This window comes from Pseudopodoces humilis, chromosome 1 (genome assembly GCF_049639895.1).
Source record: "Pseudopodoces humilis isolate 2021_Gansu_Grassland_sample_001 chromosome 1, ASM4963989v1, whole genome shotgun sequence".
In the NCBI taxonomy this organism is placed as follows: domain Eukaryota; kingdom Metazoa; phylum Chordata; class Aves; order Passeriformes; family Paridae; genus Pseudopodoces; species Pseudopodoces humilis.
Window position 1 is genome coordinate 11625678 of NC_142200.1, and position 16375 is coordinate 11642052.

The 16375-nt window shown below is 43.3% G+C and overlaps 2 protein-coding genes across 3 annotated transcripts in view; both read left to right on the forward strand.

Annotated features, from left to right (window-relative positions):
• Nucleotides 1-1329, forward strand: part of ZHX1 (zinc fingers and homeoboxes 1) — a 29115-nt gene extending 27786 nt beyond the window's left edge. Inside the window, exon 3 of the mRNA XM_088055210.1 lies at nucleotides 1219-1329. Within this exon, the coding sequence (XP_087911336.1) occupies nucleotides 1219-1291 (73 nt within the window). The 3' untranslated portion in view covers nucleotides 1292-1329. The remainder of the gene's footprint in view (nucleotides 1-1218) is intronic.
• Nucleotides 1330-6307: 4978 nt separating this feature from the next.
• Nucleotides 6308-14969, forward strand: C1H8orf76 (chromosome 1 C8orf76 homolog). 2 transcript variants are annotated; one of them, XM_088055375.1, is made up of 6 exons: nucleotides 6308-6484; nucleotides 6552-6693; nucleotides 9107-9250; nucleotides 10034-10551; nucleotides 13477-13609; nucleotides 14685-14969. In XM_088055375.1, exons 1-6 carry the CDS (start codon nucleotides 6333-6335, stop codon nucleotides 14889-14891), a joined length of 1296 nt encoding a protein of 431 aa, XP_087911501.1. In that variant the 5' UTR covers nucleotides 6308-6332; the 3' UTR covers nucleotides 14892-14969. The 2 variants fall into 2 exon arrangements, with proteins under 2 accessions (XP_087911501.1, XP_005517441.1); XM_005517384.3 differs by having other exon boundaries at nucleotides 6308-6446; nucleotides 6598-6693.
• Nucleotides 14970-16375: the final 1406 nt, after the last annotated feature.

A 16375-nucleotide genomic window follows, 5' to 3' on the forward strand; every position in this document is an offset into this window, starting at 1 on the left:
AAACCAGAATTTCACCAGTTCCTCAGATGCATTGAATTTGGAGAATTGACTTGGCTGAACAGCCAGTGTGAGGTCAGCCTCACGTGTGAATCAGTACAGCTGCTCGTTGCTGAACTGTTCTGCCGTGTCAGCAGCCCAGGGACATTCACGTGATTCTTCTCATGGCAGATGCTTTTTATTATGGCATTTAAAATATTCAGGGTGGGAAAAGTAGGGGTGAGTAGGAACCACCTCCTTACTGAAGTCCCTGTCAATTGGACAGGCTGCTTTAATACGTATTTTTTCCTGAGATGAGAAGGGTCTGAGGAAAGCTGCTGTGGAGCTCTGCCCTTCTCCCATGAGCCCAACCTGCCATCACTCACAGCCACTCCCTGCTGGAGGCAGTGGCACTGTCTTGCTTTGGTGACTCATCGCACCCATCTATTCCAGCTGTTGAGCTGCAGCTGGAGGAACTTGAGTCTCAGATTTTCCTGGAGGGCCTGGCATTGTGCTTACACATGTATCCCAAGCAAAGAAGAAGATGACAAAAGTGAGAGAGTAATTCCTGTGCTGTAGCTAATGTTAGTATGAAAAATGACATCTCTAGCTGAAGTAGTGACCTAAGGACAGGATGGGAGACGAGCATGAGTCATCACCAGAGCTTGGTGGCTAAACTATTTGGTCAAATAGTTTTACTTGGTTGGGTAAAAAAAAAGAATGTGTTTTCAAGAGTCCATCAGCTAATGAGGGAAATAATCACCAGATTATGCATGCAGTCATCTTTTTTTTAAAGGTACCCTTTTTGTTTTCCGTGTTATCAGCAATTCCAAAATGCTGCAATTCAGTAGATATTTTCACAAGAGATCAGCTGGCCTTGTAGGTTGTTCCCCCTTCCCCAGCCCCTTCTTCCCAACATCCTTCAGCTTGCATTTGTTTTCATAACAATACTATCAAGTACTATTTTTGCAAATTTAAATACCAAGCCACTTTGTGTACTGCCTTTTTTCCTTTGTATGCCAGAAAGTCCCTCTATAAATTGTTCCCTGTGGGCTTGGTATTGCTTTGAAATATTGCTGGCGGAGGTCCCTAGTCTCAGACAGATGGTGGTTCCTAACATTTAAATGACTTGTTGCACTTCAAATACCTTAAAATGAAATATTAGAATATATGTTTCTACTGCTATTATATTGAACTACTAGCATTGTGACTAATTTCTCTCCCGTGTGTGTATCTTTACAGGTTCAATGCTGAGCTGATCTTCATTACCTTAAAATATTTGGTAGAAGAAAGAAAATATGGAAAAAGGGAATGAAAGTGTGTGTCACACCTAGTTGATTTGTGTCATTGAGTGAAAATAAAGGTCAGTGTTGGCAGTAATTCTCCTCTTAGTGATATTCAGTTTTCCTAAATGAGAGCCAGAGAGGAAAAAAACAACTTCAGTAAAGCCTGTCTTAAGAGACTAACAAGGAAGAGAGCCCACAAAATAGCCTGTAATAGTGACATGTTCTGAACCAGAGATGGTACAAGTAGTATTGCAGTTGTAACTGCTCTCAATTCTGGAGTTTCCAGCAGCTGACCAGAGCCTCCAGATGAAGTCCAGCCGCAAGAATTTCTGTGCAAGTATCACACCTGGCACCCACAATATGCAGAACTGGAGCCCCACAGATGCTCTGTTATGGAAGGGGTTCATCATTTTTCCTAGCAATACCACAAAGTAAAAAACTGCATAATTGTTGTGTGTTTTACAGTTTTCTTTATTCTAAATGAGTTTCACGTGCAGTTGTTGGGGGAAGGGAGCAGTTGTGGGCAAAGTCCATTCTGGATTTCTGCATTTTGTTTGCACGTGTTCATTGAGCAGTGCTTTCCCTCTACTGTGACTCACGCTTTCTTCAGGCACTGCTACTTGTATAAGGCAATAAGACACAGAAGCTAAATTTAATAGCAGTTTCCACTCGTCCTCTCCAGTGGTGCAAAGGCTGTATGGGAAACAAGACACTGCACAATCAACAGCTTGGTTGTTTCCTATGTGGAGGCAGCCTCCATATGGAAAAACAGCAAGGCCTGAAAAAACCTGTAAGTTTCGAGGGTTGCTGAAGGGCAGGCCTGAAGCCCTGGGTATATTTCTTCAGTGTAGCTTATTTTTTTTCTAATTATTTTGATTTGTTTCTCTTTGTTCCTGCTAGACAGCAATATTGTAGTAAGTCAGCTCAGTTTATTCAATGTTACAAAAAAGGTCTTAAATGGTGTCCTAGAGGAGTTGCCACCAGTGTTGTTTGGTCCTGCCCAGTCCTGAAAACTGCAGTAGGAAAGTTTTAAGCTAGAGAAGTAAGGAATCTTCTGTGGTCTCTGCGGCCTTGTTTCATCGTAAGTAGCAATTAAGTAACAAGCATTAACAATGGCCAAGGCAAGTTAATGAGTCTTCAGAAAAACTGATAAAACTGAAAAAAGGGTGTAGAAGGAGACATGCAAACCTCACTGTGCCCAACCCTAGGGCTCTGTTGATTGTTTTTCCAGTTAGAGCAGTAGATTGAAGGTACCACCCTTTGCCATGACTTTTGTATTCATAGACCAGCAAGGTACAATCTCAATGCTTGTATTACATGGCTGAGTGAAACAGTTCAGACACATGACCACATCAGTACTGGACATGTGTAAGCTTGCCTGGGAAGATCACTAGGATTATTTCTAGCACTTTATCACTTTCTTCTTTCTATCTTTCCAGAAAGCTTTTTTCCTCTTTTCTTTTTGACAGCTTTCTGGTCAAACCCAAGGGCATACTCATTCTGCTCATCATTTATCCTACTAGACAGAAAATAGTTGCAAAACCCATTAATAGCTGAACACATCTGTGTGCAGTGCACCCTTTTGGCAATAACAAATTTATTGGGTTTTGTGAGGCCTGAGGGGGATGGATTATGGCCTAGTTAATATGGCTTGCCAGGGGCCTGAAAGGTTGTACTGTTTCAAGGCAGAGCAGGAAAATTAACCATCTTTTGGGGGATGCATCTTCTCCTGTCTGTCCTAAGGACCCCTAAGAAGCTTTTGACTTATATTAACAACAAACAGTTCATTCTCTGATTTCCACAATGCACTCCTCACCTCCCCACTCCATTTTTGTTGTGTCTAACTAGAACTAGAACTTACTGTCATCATTATAAGTTATGCTAGAGTTCATGTGAGCTCATCAGAACTTTTTTTGTTTGCAGTTTGTAGTAGTGCTAACCTCTGTCTGCCCCAAACCATGACATGTTATTTGTATTACCCTTCCAGTAGTCATGGACAATGCTCACTTATGTGTGACACCATGCAAAGATGAAAGGTGGTTTCTGCTGTAAAGAACTTTTAATCTAAAAAAAAGGCAAGAGACAAGGACACAGTGAGACAATGTCAGCAAAAATAAAGAGCTGCTCTTCTTTCATGAGTGTGTTTAGGGAAGGGTGTACGTTATGACTATCCAACAAGAAAATAATCTTCCCTCAAGGTATGAATATTTCACAATGTCTGGAAGAATCCACTTAATTCAGGGGCCACCCCATCTGAGGAATGCTGCCTGTGGGCCTTATTTGGCCTCTTCACTACAGGCAGTTCTCTTGCTTAAAGGAGAGAACTACTCTCCCTTCTGCTTTTTTCCAAAGGCAGCTGCTTTCCAGTGTATTTTAATAAGGCCATGTGAGCTGCATCATTCCTGGCCAATGTGTTTGGGTAGTGCCTACCAAGATAGGGCCCTAGATGCTGACTGAGGTTTCTTGTTTCTGCTGTGTGTGTCTGATGGTCTCTAAAGCCTTTGTGGTGTCTGGTGCTGGCATTAGAGTGACTGGACTGTGGCTAGGACCCATGGAGGCTATCACAATACAAATAACAACATCAGTAATTAAAGTAACACTGGAGAAGGATTCTTCTGAATTAATTTTGCCTCAGAGTAGATGGGAAAATGGGGAGAAGAAGGGGATTAGACAAACTCTGTCTTCCATGCTGCATTTTCTTTTCCTGGCCAATTCCAGATTAAGGAAGTAGGACAGCGTAGAAAAACCCTGCCTATCGCAGGAGTTGTGTTCACAACCTGGGCTGTTTCTGGGCTCACTTGGGCTGCTAGACAAAGCACCCTGGCCTATCCCTGGCTTGCCTGCTCCCGCTCATCCAGGGTGAAGTTGGGTCACAGCCCCTCACCACTGCCACAACGAGGCACGCTCGTGTGAGCAGCCACAATGGCTTTGCTGATGCGCAGGAACTTGCTTGGAGGCCACAACTTACTGGAGCCCACTTTTACTGGTCCAGTGTTCATGTGCCGAGCTGGTGGCTGGCAGTGGAGTACGACCTTGGCTGCCTTTGGGGAGACATTCATCTATAGCTTCTTTTTATCCCTGAAGCCACCTACATAGCGCAGCTGTAGCAACACAGGCTCTTGTAGGGCTCGTATATCTGAGCCCCCTCAAAACTGCCTCTTCCAGGGATGATGTTTTCTCCTCTGTGAAGCCAAGGCTAACAGCATCAAGGCAAATCATGCCTTGCAAACTCAGGCAAACAGCTTTATTTAAGTACAGTGAGAATTTTATTTTGGCAGCTACACTGATAACTTGGATCTTAGAGGAGAAATTGAGCAAACCTCCAGTGCTGACAAGGCAGAGGGATTTCTTAAAGTTGCATTTTTTAATTTCTGTAACTAATATATGAGGAGCTTTTTAAATGTCTAGAGGGGAGGCAGGGGCAGGAGGGAGCCAGGCAAAGAAGTAATGAAGAAGAGAGGCAGTACTTTGCCCATGACTTACAACTGAAACCACACAGTCAGCTGCTAGACCCCCTGTGTGACACTCGGGAATTGTGGCTCTCCTATCACTAATTTACCAGACAAAAGCATTCTCTGCATTGCAACACAGAGCCTTTTGTAGACCATCAGAAGAATCGATGGTTGAAACCCCCAGCCCTGAAGGACTTTGCAATCCAAGCTGGCAACCAACCAGCTGCTGTGGGATTTGCCCCTGGGAATGCCTTGCCTTTTGTATTTTCCTTTGAGCTGTGGCCACATTTCACTTTGATTAGTCATGTTTCTTTTTTGGGGCTTTCTTCTTTTTCATTTGTGCTTATTTGTCTTTCTGGATTTTTGTGCCTTGTTAATCAGACACCGGTCTGTTGCAGCGTGCAGTCCTGGAGTAGGGGGAAACAACAAGTGTCCAGTATATGTGAGGAGCACTACAGGTGCTGACACTTGTGCCAACCTCCACATGTGCTTTGCCTGCCCTGGTCTGCAAGCAGGAGGAAGCCAGATGGTTTTGATGTGCATATACAAGTGACTGTCCTCACCTACTTCGATACTTTTAACAGAAAGATTGAAGCCTGACAAGCAAACTCCTGGTTCTCTCAAGACTTAATTCCTCACCAGTTTCTTCTGTGCTGGAGGGCTTGTTTGCCAAACATCAAGTTTACAAGCAAAAGAAACATCAAGCTGCTTTTATTTTTCTGATCAAATCCAACTACCAAAGTTGAGTTTCTACCCTGGCATTTATGCCAGGTCATACTACATCCAGTCACAGCCCTGCTGGTATGGAAGAGTACTTTAAGCACACAGAAAGAAAAACCCTTACAAAAGCAAACCACATGTTTTACATGTCTACTAGAAGGAAACGTTTAAAATCATCTATACAAGCACTGCTTTGGCCTCAAAAGGTGTTCTGGTATTAAAAATTTCATCAGTCCATTTTGCAGGCTAGGGAAGTACAAGGATGACTTTTCAGCTCACCTTCTCCAAACCTGTGTGGTGATTAGATGGAACAAAATGGACCATCCAGGATGGACAGACTGGAGCAAGGAAACAGCACAGCCGTAGCCTTAAAACACAGCACACTGTGCACAGTAGTACCACGAGGCAGGGCAGGCAGCCGGGGCTTGTAGAGCGCTCCATGAGCAGCCGGGTGAATCTTGACATCCTGAAGGAGGTCTGTGATCGGTCTTCGCTTTGTTGTGCCCCCGTTTCCCATAGCTCAGTGTAGAGTGCTCTGGGAAAGCCTGTCGTGTAAAGCCTGAAATTTCACAGAATCACAGAATTTCTAGGGTGGGAAGGGACCTCTGGAGATCATCTAGTCCAACCCCCTGGCAAGGCAGGCTCACCTAGAGCAGGTCACACATCTACTTTGAGACAGAACTGAAACCAAATGGAAAAGTTACCAGAACACATTCCCACTCACGCTATGCAAAGTCGCCAGAACGAGATGCTAACAGAGCACCTCCGCAATCACGCAGTTAGTTTATCAAGGCGCGGGACCCTAGTTCAGCTCTTTAGCGAAGCACTTCCCTTTCGGTGAGCGGTGACCGAACTCCTCCCCCCGCGCGGAGCGGGGCCGGCGGGAGCGGCGGTGGCGATGGAGCCGGCGCTGGGCCCGGAGTTCGAGGATTCCCTGTTCGCGCCGAGCCGGGAGCGGCGGGAGGGCGGCGGGGACGGGGCTCGGTGCGGCGCCAGGCACTGCGAGCCCCGCGTGAGGAGCCGGGACGGCGGGAGGGCGGGCCGCGACGGGTCTGTGTGTGCTCTGTGTGTGTTGTGTGTGTGTGCTGTGTGCCCTGTGTGTGCTCCGTGCCCGCAGTGTTTCCGCGGCCCGTCACGGCTCTGTGTGTGCTCTGCGCCCGCAGTGGTTCCACAGCGCGGCTGACGGCGGGGAAGGCGCCGGCGGGATCACGACCAGCAAGTTCCGGGCGGACTGGGCGTTCCGGCAGCGGGACTTCGAGGTATTTCCAGGGCTCTCGCACGGGCCGGGGAAATGTGGGGACACAGACTGGGGCGCCTTGCAGTCCCCGATGTGCTGCGCCCGGGTGAACGTACATCGTGTACCGCGGCCTGCGGGTCTGGCGGCTGTGCCGCGTTAATCCCGCTCCTGGAGCTCGGGCAGAACGCGGGGCAGGGCCGGGCAGGGCCGGGCCGCGGACGACATCTGTGTCCTGGCACGATCCAGCCCGGAGCGAACTGGGCAGGAACGCGGCGCTGCCCCGGAACTGATTGCAGACGGGCGGGCGGGAGGAGGGCAGCGGTCAGGCCGCGAGCAGAGCGGAGTGTGAGGCCGCGAGTAGAGCGGGGTGTGTGGCCGGGGAAGTCACGGTCACAGTTTGGCATGTGGGTTTCTCAGCGCCTGGGGATGATGCCGTGTCGTACAAAGGCTGTCAGATGGCTGGCACCACGTGGCTGCGGGTCACCTTTTTCAGAGCTCCCCCCGCTGTCAGATGGAAGCGGTAGTGGCCGTCAGGCTCCTGCCAGTCGCGGAGCTGCCTCTGCGTGGCTTGTGCCGCTTCTCTGCCGCCTCTGCTCGCTCCGGAAGGCCGCTTGTACCTTTGCCGTGCCTGGATATTGCCCGTGTCTGTTCCTGCCCGCGGTGGTCCCACACCTGCCCTCACTGTGTGCGTCCTGAGCCGCCTTCCTCATCAGCGGTGCTCTCCTGCCTTTTGCAGTCCTAGTTGCAGGATCTAGGCCTTCATTACCTTGTTTTCTTGTCGAAATCAGCATCTCCAGGCTTTGTTTCAGGTGTAGCTTCCCTCTTCCTATGGTTTGCATTACAGGCTCCCAGATTTCAAAGCCCTCCAGGTGACTTCTGACTCTACTCTTCCTCCTAACCCATTGGATTTGTAGATCTTCTTGTACCTTAGTTGTCACTCATCCTAATGTTAGTCCAGCACTACTGCAGCCCTGTGTATACCTGACTAGATTTTCTAGTCTCAGCTGAGATGTCCTGAAGGGATTCATAAAAGGGTGCTGATAGCAGAACTGACTCAGGCTATGGTCAGATAATAGCTGCTGACCTCCAAGAGAAGCAGATTTCTCCTTGCTGTGGTTCCCAATCAGGAGAGAAAAACACCTCCTCAGTTCTGCTAAATAAAATAGACTATAGCTTCCTAACTCTTTTCTGTTGCAATGATTTATGTTGGAAATGTTTTCAGTTTTATTGCTAACCTAGATCTCTGGTGGAACAAGAACCAGAGCTTGATTGCACATAAAATTACTGATTTGGAACTATTGACCTTAGAAAGGGGGCTGGAAATATGTAAAATAGGGGTAGTAATCTCTTCTCTCATTGTCAGTTTTTTTTTACTTTAGGATAGGCCACTTGATAGGAAATGTCAAGGACAACAGAGATCTAAGCTGTGCCCATTTTTAGGATAGAGGTGACTGTAGAATCTGCTTGGGATTCATAATACCTGAACCTTGCCAGGTTATATCCCTTTGTCACATAACAAGGCAAACAGGGTTGTCCTCAACCCTCTGCTCCATTTTCACCAGTGGCTGCTGCATGCACTGAGCAGAGGGGAGCTCCCTCTTTTGCTCAAGGATGAATGTGAGCTCAGCATCAGGAAAGAAAAATATTTCAGCCGTTTTGCTAGGAACTATTTAGGGTGTGTCTCCTAGCTCTTTCTGTTGGAACCATTAAAGTTTGCAAGGAATAATTAAATACTGATTTTGAGAGATGGGAGAATGAGCACTGCTGTTTAGTCTTCTCTCTGAGCACTTACACAAAGGGAGAGAAATCAAGATTCCAGACTTAGCTTCACTGAATACTTAATTTAATGTATTTAAATGTTAATTGGAGTCCTGGTGAGTGCCCTGAGCATTAAGCTGCAGAAGTATTGCTCGTTCTTGCCTTTTTCTTTAGCCCAATTAATATTTATTTCAAATACATTAAAACCAGCCTATGGGAACAATGGAGATTCATCTTCTTTGTGGTATTCTCTGACTTACTGATTATTTGAGGTTCAAACCTTCCCATGGAGAATGTCATGGTTTTGAAACAAGGCCCCACAGATTTCGGATGAGCACTCAGATTGAGCTGGGGGGAAAGATGACTTGTGTCACGTATTACCCAGGTCAGTAGATGATCCCTTCTGGATCAAGCCTGGTGGGAGAGGGGTGGACAGATGTGTGGTGAATCCTGCTTGGGCCTCAGCATGAGTTAAAATTGTGGCTGCTCATCACCATCTAGACTTGGCTGTGTAGTACTGGGCCTACAGGTAGTACCTGAGTCTGGAGAACTGCAAATGTGTGGACTTCAGGTTCTGAATTTCCTTTGTGACTGTAGTCTTAAAGTGCTGTCAGGCTTGCTTTTAAATGCAAATCTCTCCCTGTTTTGTTTGCTTTTCTTCCTGTGGACACTCCTAGAAAGCCCTGTGTGAATACTCGGAGTGCCTGCTGCTCTTACCTGCCAGCAACATTGCAATGAGACGCGATGTCCAGGAGGGCCAGGCTCGGTGTTTATCTCGCCTGGGTAGGCACAAGGAGGCTCTGGATATTGCAGAAAAAATGGTAAATAACGCAGTCTTTCTTTTAAGCTTTGAATATGAAAACATTGCCAATGGTTCTTTTATACTGACCATTTTCTGGAAAAATAATTTTCATGTGTATAATCCTTCAGGATGTTCAGTACTCGGAGTATTTGGTAAACAGAGGGTAACTGTCACTGCAGATATAATCACTCTTTAGAAACTGGAACACCCTGTACCACAATGAGCTCCCTGTGCAGGGAAACTGGTAGTCCTGGAAGGGACTAAATATCATGCTCTGCCAGGCAGAATTAATGCAATGTAATAGGAATTATAAGAAAGGGAATAAATGAGTGCTAAAATCTTTCCACTATACGAGTGACAGTTCAAAATTCCCTTTTATTTCCATATACTTGCTGCCAAACTGCCACCAAGAAGAGTATCTAGCCAGAAATTGAGTTTTTCCCATAAAGGAAAAAGTCCAGCAGCTCTGAAGTCTGCTGGAATATTATTGATGCTTTTTATTTTATATAAAAGGTATTTATGATGCAAAGAAAGGCAGCTGTAGAACACTACAAAGGCAAATAAACAAATGACAGCATTTAGGACCTTCTTGCCTCTCAGACTGGGACAAGGCAGCTAGAGGAAATGCTGTCAGATTGATTTTGCAAGATCTATTGTATCATTTTAAATTAAGAGCACCATTTTGTAAAGTTTAAAAATTACCTTGTGATATTTGTATGTCATTATTCAGGGAGACATTTTCTTAGGCTCTGAAGGATGATTCTGTCCTACTCCTTTTTAATCTATTATCTTTTGTTTCTAGAGAAACAGCGCTACTAACACAGATCACTTAACGACGGTTCTCAACCTGCAGTTTTCCATTTACCAGGATCTGGAAAATGTGGAAAAAAAGATGATGTGTCTGCAGCAACTGATCTGCTTACATCCTTTCAATCCCTGGTTCTGGAAATTACTTGCTGAAGCTTATATGAGCCTTTTACAGAAATTGTCTCCATTGGTCATTCCAGAAGCAAATCTAAATCACTCTGAAGAGGTTTGTGTAAGTAATAGCAGTTTCAGAACATCGACTGGCAGAGAGATTAATTTGCAGCCTCACAGATGTGATGGCCAGAAAGAAGGCCCTTGGTTCAGCCTTGCTGCAGAAACAAAGGAGGAGAATGCAGTGACTTGTCCCAGCAGCCAAGTGGTGAAAGAATTCCTCTGCACTTCAGGAGAGCTGGAGCGGACAGACAAAGATAAATGTGCAGACTCCAAGTCCTGGAAGCAGAACATGTTAAAGAAGGTTGGGATAAAAGCATGTGCCTCATTTATTAGAGCAAGGTAACTAACTCTATGTATTCTTAGAATAATGTTAAGTTCTCTCAGTCAAGAATGATGTAAAGCATATTTTTCCCAGTTGTTTTCAGTTTGCATTTTCAATTTAAATGTTTGTTTTCAGTTTGCATTTTCAATTTAAATGTTTGTTTCAGAGTTGGCAACACTAACTTAGAAACACACTACTGTTGCTTCAGATCTAAAAAGCAAAATCTATTTAGTGTGGTAGCTGTGAAGAGTCTGAATCTGAGTGGAAAGAGTAAACCAGTGTCATGCATGGTTGAGAAGTAGAATTTTTTAATGAGCTTATAATGTGAATCTTTTCAAGTAATTATATACAAAAGGGTCTGTTCTTCAACAAATGCTCCTGCTAGACCTGGTCTGGTATTAAAGATGCAGTAGCAGAAGTGCCCCAAAGGGAAGGCATAGCCAGTCTTCCTTCTGCAAGTGCCACCTGTCTTATTTGCTTGAAGCCTCATGCTTGAGTGAAAATGTATTTTATAATAATACCCCAATCTGCATAATGGATGAGGCTGGAAAATGAACTCTGTGACAGCTGATTGACAGGGCTGCATTAAAATGTTCTTTCCTTTTCTTTTCCCTCTTCCTAAAACTCCTGCATACAGCAAAAATCCCCAAAACATAATCTTTCAAAGAGATAATTAGGAACTGGTTTTGTTAAAATAATCTTGGACGGTTTTTCCCCCTCTTGCCTCTCAGTAATGTATCAGTCACTGAATGTTTTTAAAGGCATCTTATCAATATCCAGAAATGTTTACAGAGAACACTTTATAACTGCCCTGCTGGGGCAAGATTTAAGAAATGAAAAAAGCCCAAATAGTAGCTTTTAACTGTACTCAGACTAAGAGACAAAGACTTTAATTGCTCCTTGGAAGAAGTTAATTGATTTAGTACTGATAGTGAATATTGAAGGTACATTTATATTAATAATTTGTGCTGCTTGTTTCAGTGTGTATGGTTCAGAACTGAGACAGTTATAAATTGTGGCATTTCCTTGCTTGGCTGCACAGTTTCACAGAGTGTTACTGTGGCTTATATTTGCAGATATACTTGTCCAGGATAAGCTTCTCCCCTGCCCAAGGTTTATGCACATTGTCTAATATTTTTAGGTCTGGACTTTAAGTGGGATGTAGATGTTGTATAAATGTATGTGCAGGGTAAGTTGCACCTGGAAAAGGGATGTTAGTATTGCTTTTTGTAGGAAATAAGGTTCTCTGTTAATGCATCATTAATAATTGACTCTCATAGTTTTGAAAAAAAATTGGAGTATTTTTTTGTTTAATTTTCATTGAAGTTTCATTCTTTTTTATACTGTATTGATGCAAATTTCAAAACAAAAATAGTTAGTAAATGAAAAATACTTTACATTTTTACTTGGAACCAACAAACCATCTGTAAATTCAGCAAAGTTTTCACCAAGATATTCATATTTGTAAATTTTGATGTTTATAGTGTTCAGATGAAAGTTTTCATCCCAGATCTTGAGATCTTTTCCTTAAAAATGCACACCATTATTATAACACCAGCTTCACTTAACTTCAGTAAATGGGATAAAAAAGATTGTTGTTTTTCTTTTTGCATAAAGCTTGAATAAAACACATTTTCAGTAACAACACTGCTAAGTGCTAATGGTGCCTTTATTAAGTATTGTAGAATAATAGGATGCCAGGTTGGAAGGGACCTCAAGGGTCATCCTTTCTTGGCAAAAACATGATCTAGGCAAGATGGCCCAGCACCCAGTCTAGCCAAATCTTAAAAATGTCCAACACTGGGAAATCCTCCTTTCTTGAGGAGATTATTCCAATGACTGATCTCACTGTAAAATACTTTCCTCTTGTGTCCAGTTGGAATCTCCCCAGCATTAACATTATACCTATTGTCCTTCATATTTTCCATGTGATTCCCTGTAAAAAGGGAGTCTTCATCTTCTTTGTAGCCACTCTTTAAATAGTGAAACATGGTGAGGTCTCCCCTAAGCCTTCTTTTCTCAAGTCTGGACAAACCCAGTTCTCTCAGCCTTTTCCCAAATGGCAGGCTTCCCAGGCCTTTGATCACCTTTGTGGCTCTTCTCTAGACCCTAATAAATTCTCTAAATCTGGTATTTATCCCTGCAATAATGCAATAATTGTGAATTTCAGTGAGTTCACAGGAGATCATGCAATATGTCTCTGTGTTCCTAGAAGTGCAAAATAAGCATAATACTGTTAATCTGTCTGACAGTGGATTTGAGACAAATATATAGATACCTGGGTATTTCCTCTGCCAACCTGTTTTACCTTCATATCCTTTGTATGAGGAAGACTGTGGAAAATGCCACTGTTCCTGCTGGTTGAGCAGTTGGTGATGGCCCTGCATGACATCAACCTCTGTCATGAGCAGAGTGTGTAACCTTCACCAGTTCATGGTTGAGACTTCTGGGGCACTGCCTGGAACCTAAAACTGGTGAACACTTTTAGGAAATAATCCAGGGTTGGCCTGTGTGGGGAGGACGTTTGATATTTGTCCAAACACTCACATTTGTAGCTTTTCAGGTTCCATAGGCTAAAGTGTGCTGCTTTCTTGTTAGGCTGCAGTAAGGACATGGGACACCTGATGAGTCACAGGTCCGATCCTCACTTTTGAATGGTGTGATGAATATATGGGCACAAAAATGTTTGCAGAGAGCAACCAGAGCCATTGGCATATTGTTTTTCAAAAATACTTCTCAGTAGTTTTATAGCACAGAAATACAATACCTATGGTAGATTGATACAGGTGTATTGACTTCTTTGCAGTACGCAAAAGTCAGGAAGAAGAGCTGTTTTAAAGTATTAAAAGTGTTAATGAAAGTATTAAACATTTTGGTTGGTTTTAGGTCTGCTGACTTACTCTTTTCCCAGCTGTACCAATGTAATGCCTTTCTCATTCCAGGCTTTTACTTCAGCTTACCCAGTCGCAACAGTTGTCCTTTGTGCTAGAGAATAACAGAAAAAGTCAAAAGGAAATTGATGACAAAGTGGCTCTACTTGGTTTCGATGAAAACTCCTTGCTGCTGGTGACTAAAGTAAGAGGATGTTTCATTGCAGGGTCTCAGTTCTCTGTGTGGATTCAAAGCATGACACTCCCCTAGCTAATTACCTGTGCCAGGAAGCATGGGGAACTGGTGTTATCTGGAACTGACAGAGGTGCCTGTAGAGCCCTGGCCTGCGTCACACAGGTGGATCTCTGATCTGCTGAGATTAGCCTTTCAGGAATGTGCAGCATTGTTAAGTTTCTCACTGGACTTGTATTTTCACATGCATCAGCACTGTGCATTTCCTGGGATGCACATTTTATCTCAGGAGTTGTAGATGCCCCAAAGTGAATCCCTAGTTTGAAATGGAAGTGAAGATTACTTTGATGGCCACAGCAATATTAAACACTTGCATAAAAAGTATTAAATATTTCCAGAAAGAGACTTTATTTTGCATTTCTTTGTTTTGTCTAATGTACTGGGTTCTAGTTTAAAAAACATAACAGAGGAGAGCAATATTGCATTTAATCTCTTCATAGAGATTAAACATTTTTAGTGCTATTTAAAGAGCTTCTGACTTTTATCATAAGGATCAAAATGAAGCCAGTGAGATTCTAACTTTGCTGTCAGCATTACAGCTTTCAGTGAGTGACAGCCAAGCCACTGCTGGGCTGCAGGCAGTCGGAGGGATGGCATCCATGAGTGGGCAGTAGCACACAGGCTACCTCAGGGTTGGGAAAGGCTGGGAAAAGAAACTTCTCTCCTTGCTTCCCTTGCTGGGACAAGAGAACTGCTTGCCCCAGGAGGAGTTCAGTGTTGATGCAAGGTGAGCACTAAATGCAGAGCTGGCATTCAGATTTCTGCTGCTATTCAGAGTGAAACACTCCTGTGCAAGTGCAGCCAGAAGCTGGAGGGGTGGTGCAGCGCTGAGCTCTGGTCTCAGCTCTCCCTGAATGCAGAATGCCAAGGCAGGCAACTTCATCATGGCTTGGAAACTTCTCCAGGATGGTGTGTGGTTCATGTGACAGGGGCTTTGCATGTAAAGATCTTTTATTAATGCCATGTTTGATGGGTTTCTTTCTGCAAGTTGTCTTCATGATTCCCTTCTTTCTTACTCTTTTTGCAGGCTATGGGGCAGGATCTTATACCAGAAAAACTAAAAGAGGAGTTTCAGGGTGAGGTAAAATGCATAGGCCCTTCAGCATTGTCATCACTGGTGACTGCTTCAGTCATGGAATTTGAAATTAAATGGTTTGGTAATCTCCAAGATGATTTATGCCACTTTGACAGACAATTTTATTCCGATATTTATATCCCACCTACAGTAACATAGATGTTTTGTTGTATTTATTCTTGTATTTCTAAATGATTATGGCATGATACATGCAATAAAGTTCATATTACATTTTTTTAAAAATTCTTACTGTATTTCTTTTAAGAATAGATACAAATCTCTGGATTTAAACCGTTAACCTTGCATCCTTTTCTTCGTTCACTGATTGTATTTAAAATTATAAGGAAAACAAAAAATCAAGCTTTCAGCTTTCAGAGGTAGCTCTCCATCATACTCCTCACCAATTTGTGTTTGAAGTGCCTGTGATTTTTTTTGAGGCCTGCAATGCTAGTGGGATGGAAGCTTCCTTTCTGAAGTCAAATTTTAAAGTTTTGTGGTATCAAATTTAATGTTGTTGCATTTAGAGCCATAGAATGAGCCATTTTCTTAAGTAATTCTTTTAATATTTCTTGATTTACATTATGGTGATTTCCTGTTCAGAGATGGATAGCTAGAAATCTCTAATATATTTATGCTTAGCAGTTGTCAATAACAATACTTCCATATATTTTAGGAAGGAAATCTAAGTAATAAATGTTTAACTTAAAAACTAGGAGATTTTCTGAAGCCAAGTGTTGGTTGCAAGCATTGAACAAGCTATAGTGTTGTGTTCAGTGTGCTTAGATAAGAAGGAAAAAACTGACAAGGTTGTTTATATGTACTGAAGAGTGTTTAGTCAGAGCATATCCTTTGTTAAAGCCTTCAAGGAAGATCTTTGCTGTGAAAACTGACAGTGTTGTTTCTGCCTCATCCAGCTCCTTCTGTTGTGCTTTCAGTTGATAGTGACAACACTTTGCTTTCTCAAGCATGGGTGCTATGTGCTTTGGACGTCTAGAAGAGGGCAAAGATCCTCCTGTTTCTTTCACTTGAAATAGTTAACAATTCAGACATACATGGTGTGCTCTTCCCCATCTTCTCTTAAACTGTGAGACTTAATTTTCCTGTAGATTTCTGTAAAAGTGTTCTATAATGGATGGATGTAGTTCTTAGACATACTTTTCTGCCCCTTTTCTTCATGTATTCCAGTGTTTTCTTTCTGGAGTACTAAAGAGTGCCAAAACCTTAAATAATTCACAATTGAATGATAATTCACCATGTGTGAATTGTATCTGCTACTTCTAGATGAATTTTAAAACTTTGAGATACTGATTAGGGAACCTGTCATGAATCACAGAATGGTTTGGATTGGAAGGGACATTAAAGATCATCTAGTTCCAACCCCACTGCCACAGGTAGGAACACCTTTCACTAGACTTGGGCATCCTGTTCTAGTGTCTCACCATTCTCACAGCAAAGAATTTCTTCCTAATATCTAATGTAAATCTGTCCTCTTAAAGTTTGAATCCATTCTCCCTTGCCCTGTGTCTACAGGCCCCTGTAAAAAGTCCCTCTCTGGCTCTCTTTTATCCTCCTTTATGTACTGGAAAGGCCCAGTGAGATGCCCCCAGCACCTTCTCCAAGCAGCAGAGCACCACTTGTCTCAG

Bases quoted from the DNA above. Each gene is read 5' to 3' on its own strand.
- C1H8orf76 (XM_088055375.1), top strand. From the start codon at position 6,333: ATGGAGCCGGCGCTGGGCCCGGAGTTCGAGGATTCCCTGTTCGCGCCG. The intron at 6,485-6,551 runs GTCTGTGTGTGC...CCGTGCCCGCAG, and splicing joins GGGAGGGCGGGCCGCGACGG to TGTTTCCGCGGCCCGTCACG. The intron at 13,610-14,684 runs GTAAGAGGATGT...CTCTTTTTGCAG, and splicing joins CCTTGCTGCTGGTGACTAAA to GCTATGGGGCAGGATCTTAT.